Source organism: Montipora foliosa, chromosome 7, assembly GCF_036669935.1.
Source record: "Montipora foliosa isolate CH-2021 chromosome 7, ASM3666993v2, whole genome shotgun sequence".
NCBI classification, from domain to species: domain Eukaryota; kingdom Metazoa; phylum Cnidaria; class Anthozoa; order Scleractinia; family Acroporidae; genus Montipora; species Montipora foliosa.
The window spans coordinates 30,619,610-30,622,109 of record NC_090875.1 but is presented as its reverse complement, the minus strand read 5'-3'; the positions used below and the strand labels follow the sequence as shown (position 1 = coordinate 30,622,109).

Sequence of the window (2,500 nt, the reverse complement as noted above, 5' to 3'; positions counted from 1 at the left end):
TCCGGTTGACTTTACCTCTTTCAATAAAGAAGGTACTTAAGGAGGTTAAAGGTCAAATATCGTAGATACGACCAAAGGTGTGAAGAATGAATTGAAAATAAGAGGAATAATAATAGGGAAGACATCGTTGACGTCACTCATTGTCATTAATGTGCCAACCAGAGCCCCATTGGCTGTCGAAACAAAAGGTCTTTTGTTCCTGTGGTTGGCAAATCTGAATAACAAAAGCAATGTTTGTAAACAGATATCTTCTCTATAAACAGATTTATTCGACATAATTATTCAATATTGTTCAAGGCATTCTTACAGCCTTCAAGGTTTGATTTCTCAGTTAAATACGTCATCGGGTAGGGAATTCCATTGCTTTATTGTGCACGGAATAAAGTAGTACTTTTTGTCTATCAAGATAAATTTCCATGGCCGATCAAGCGCTTTCAAACAAAAGCAAATTAAGACCAACAAATCCATTGGAAAACTTGCCTTTTGTGCTATTGTCCGTTTAAACAGGAAAATTACAAAGAAGACGTTAGCAATGCACCTCTGGACACAACCCTTGTCTGCTTAGTAATGTGTCCAGTAAAAAATGTTGTAACAGACAAAAGCAAAAGGAAAGAACACACCCGAAACGTTGTCAATGAGGTTTGCCATCTTTTTCATTCTTTTGTTTTCCGTGTTCTCTTGTATTTTGCAATCATCCGACGATATCTTGTCAACTTCGTTGTCTCTATAAACCATTTCGAGGACCCCTGCGTCCCCCTTTTGTGCGTGTCCATTGCACTTCTCGGTGCTGCCAACATAAGTTTTGGAGCCAGTCAGTGATTTGGTGATCTAAAGGAATGGAAGTATATAAAGAGCAATTAACAACGATGATGACGATGATGATGATGATGAATATGAATGAGACCCAGTAGTTGAGTAAAATATCATGATGTCGACGATGATGTTGTTTTTGATGATGATGATGACGACGACGATGATGATGTTGATGTAAGTCACGACGATGACCATGATTATGATAATGATGACGACGATGTTGTTTATGATGATCATGACGACGACGATGACGATGTTGATGTAAGTCACGACGATTACGATGATCATGATGATGACGATGACGATGTTGTTTATGATGATGATGATAATGACGACGATGATGATGTTGATGTGAGTCACGACGATGACCATGATTATGATAATGATGACGACGACGACATCGTGAGTAATCAAGTAAATTGGTACATGATGATGATGGAGATGATGATGACGATGATAATGATGGCCACGATTTTGTCAGTAGTCTAGTGAATTGGCCATGGATGATAATGAGGATGATGACGATATGACGATGATGATGGTGCTGACAACGATGATGATGATGATAATGACGACGATAATGACGATGATGATGATGATGATAATGACGACGATGATGACGATAGAGATGATGGTGACTGATTATTTATGTAAACTGGTCATGGAGACGACAAAGATGATGGCAACGATGATGAAGATCATTTTGACGATGATGACGACGAACTTCACTAAATGACTTCGTCAACCATGACGATGAAGATGATGGCGACGACGATGGAGATAATGATGACTGACAATGATGACAATGACATTGTCAGCAATGGGTAAATTGGTTATCGAGACGATAATGATGATGATGATGATGATGACAATGATAATGAACCTCACTGAATTATTTCGTCAACCATGAGGTAAAAATGGGAGGAGTATCAAAAAGTATAATTGCACCTTATTTCTCAAAAACTGCGTTACCTTGCAGCTTATATTTCGATCCTTTTTAGTCGCTGTCTTTATGAGTATATACACAATTGTGCATTCAATCAGAGACAGGAACACGAAACTAAAGGAGACGAGCAGGTACCAGTCCAGTGCCTTTGGATAGCTGACTTGAGGCAGCGCAGCATTCAGAGATCCGTGTAGGAACATTATGGTCAGAATTGTGGTGATACCCAAAGCCATTCTGTTGCCGATGTCATCTTTTTCCATCCAGAAGGCGATCCAGCTTAGGATCACAACAAATATATCCGGTAAGTAGACATGAATGAGGAAGTAACCAAGGCGTCTTTGAAACAGAAAGGTTACAGTTATTGTCGAGAAATTCCCTAGCAACGAAAATGAAAAAAAAAACAAAAAAAAACGTATGTCAGCATATATCTTCCCTTGATAGTTGTCAAAGCTAGGTAAACTCCTTTTTTTTTTTTTTTTTTTTTTTTTGACATGCCACAAGGATGAATTTGACTTTGGATACAGACCCAAGCAACAAAATGGAACTTGAATTCTAGTGGTTTTTAATAATGTGACCAGCCGTCATATTTGCATACTAAAACAAAAGAAAGAATTTTTCGCAAAAGTATATCTCACTCCTCCAACATAACCGCTGTTTCTCTGTTTCACACCTCAAACATGGCCGCACTGACGTCATGTGAAAACACTGTGTAACTTGTACCCTTATTCTTTTCTTTTAGTG

The 2,500-nt window shown here is 38.4% G+C and overlaps 1 protein-coding gene across 2 annotated transcripts in view; it reads right to left on the bottom strand.

The window, feature by feature from the left end:
- The window catches only part of LOC138011781 (glycine receptor subunit alpha-2-like), a 13,904-nt gene that overhangs the window by 111 nt on the left and 11,293 nt on the right, over nt 1-2,500 (bottom strand). For both annotated transcript variants that reach the window (XM_068858956.1, XM_068858958.1), the window contains exons 8-9: nt 1,786-2,135; nt 1-828 (exon numbers count right to left, since the gene is read on the bottom strand). The exon at nt 1-828 is cut by the window's left edge and continues 111 nt beyond it. In XM_068858956.1, the coding sequence (XP_068715057.1) occupies nt 562-828; nt 1,786-2,135 (617 nt within the window). In that variant the 3' untranslated portion in view covers nt 1-561. The remainder of the gene's footprint in view (nt 829-1,785; nt 2,136-2,500) is intronic.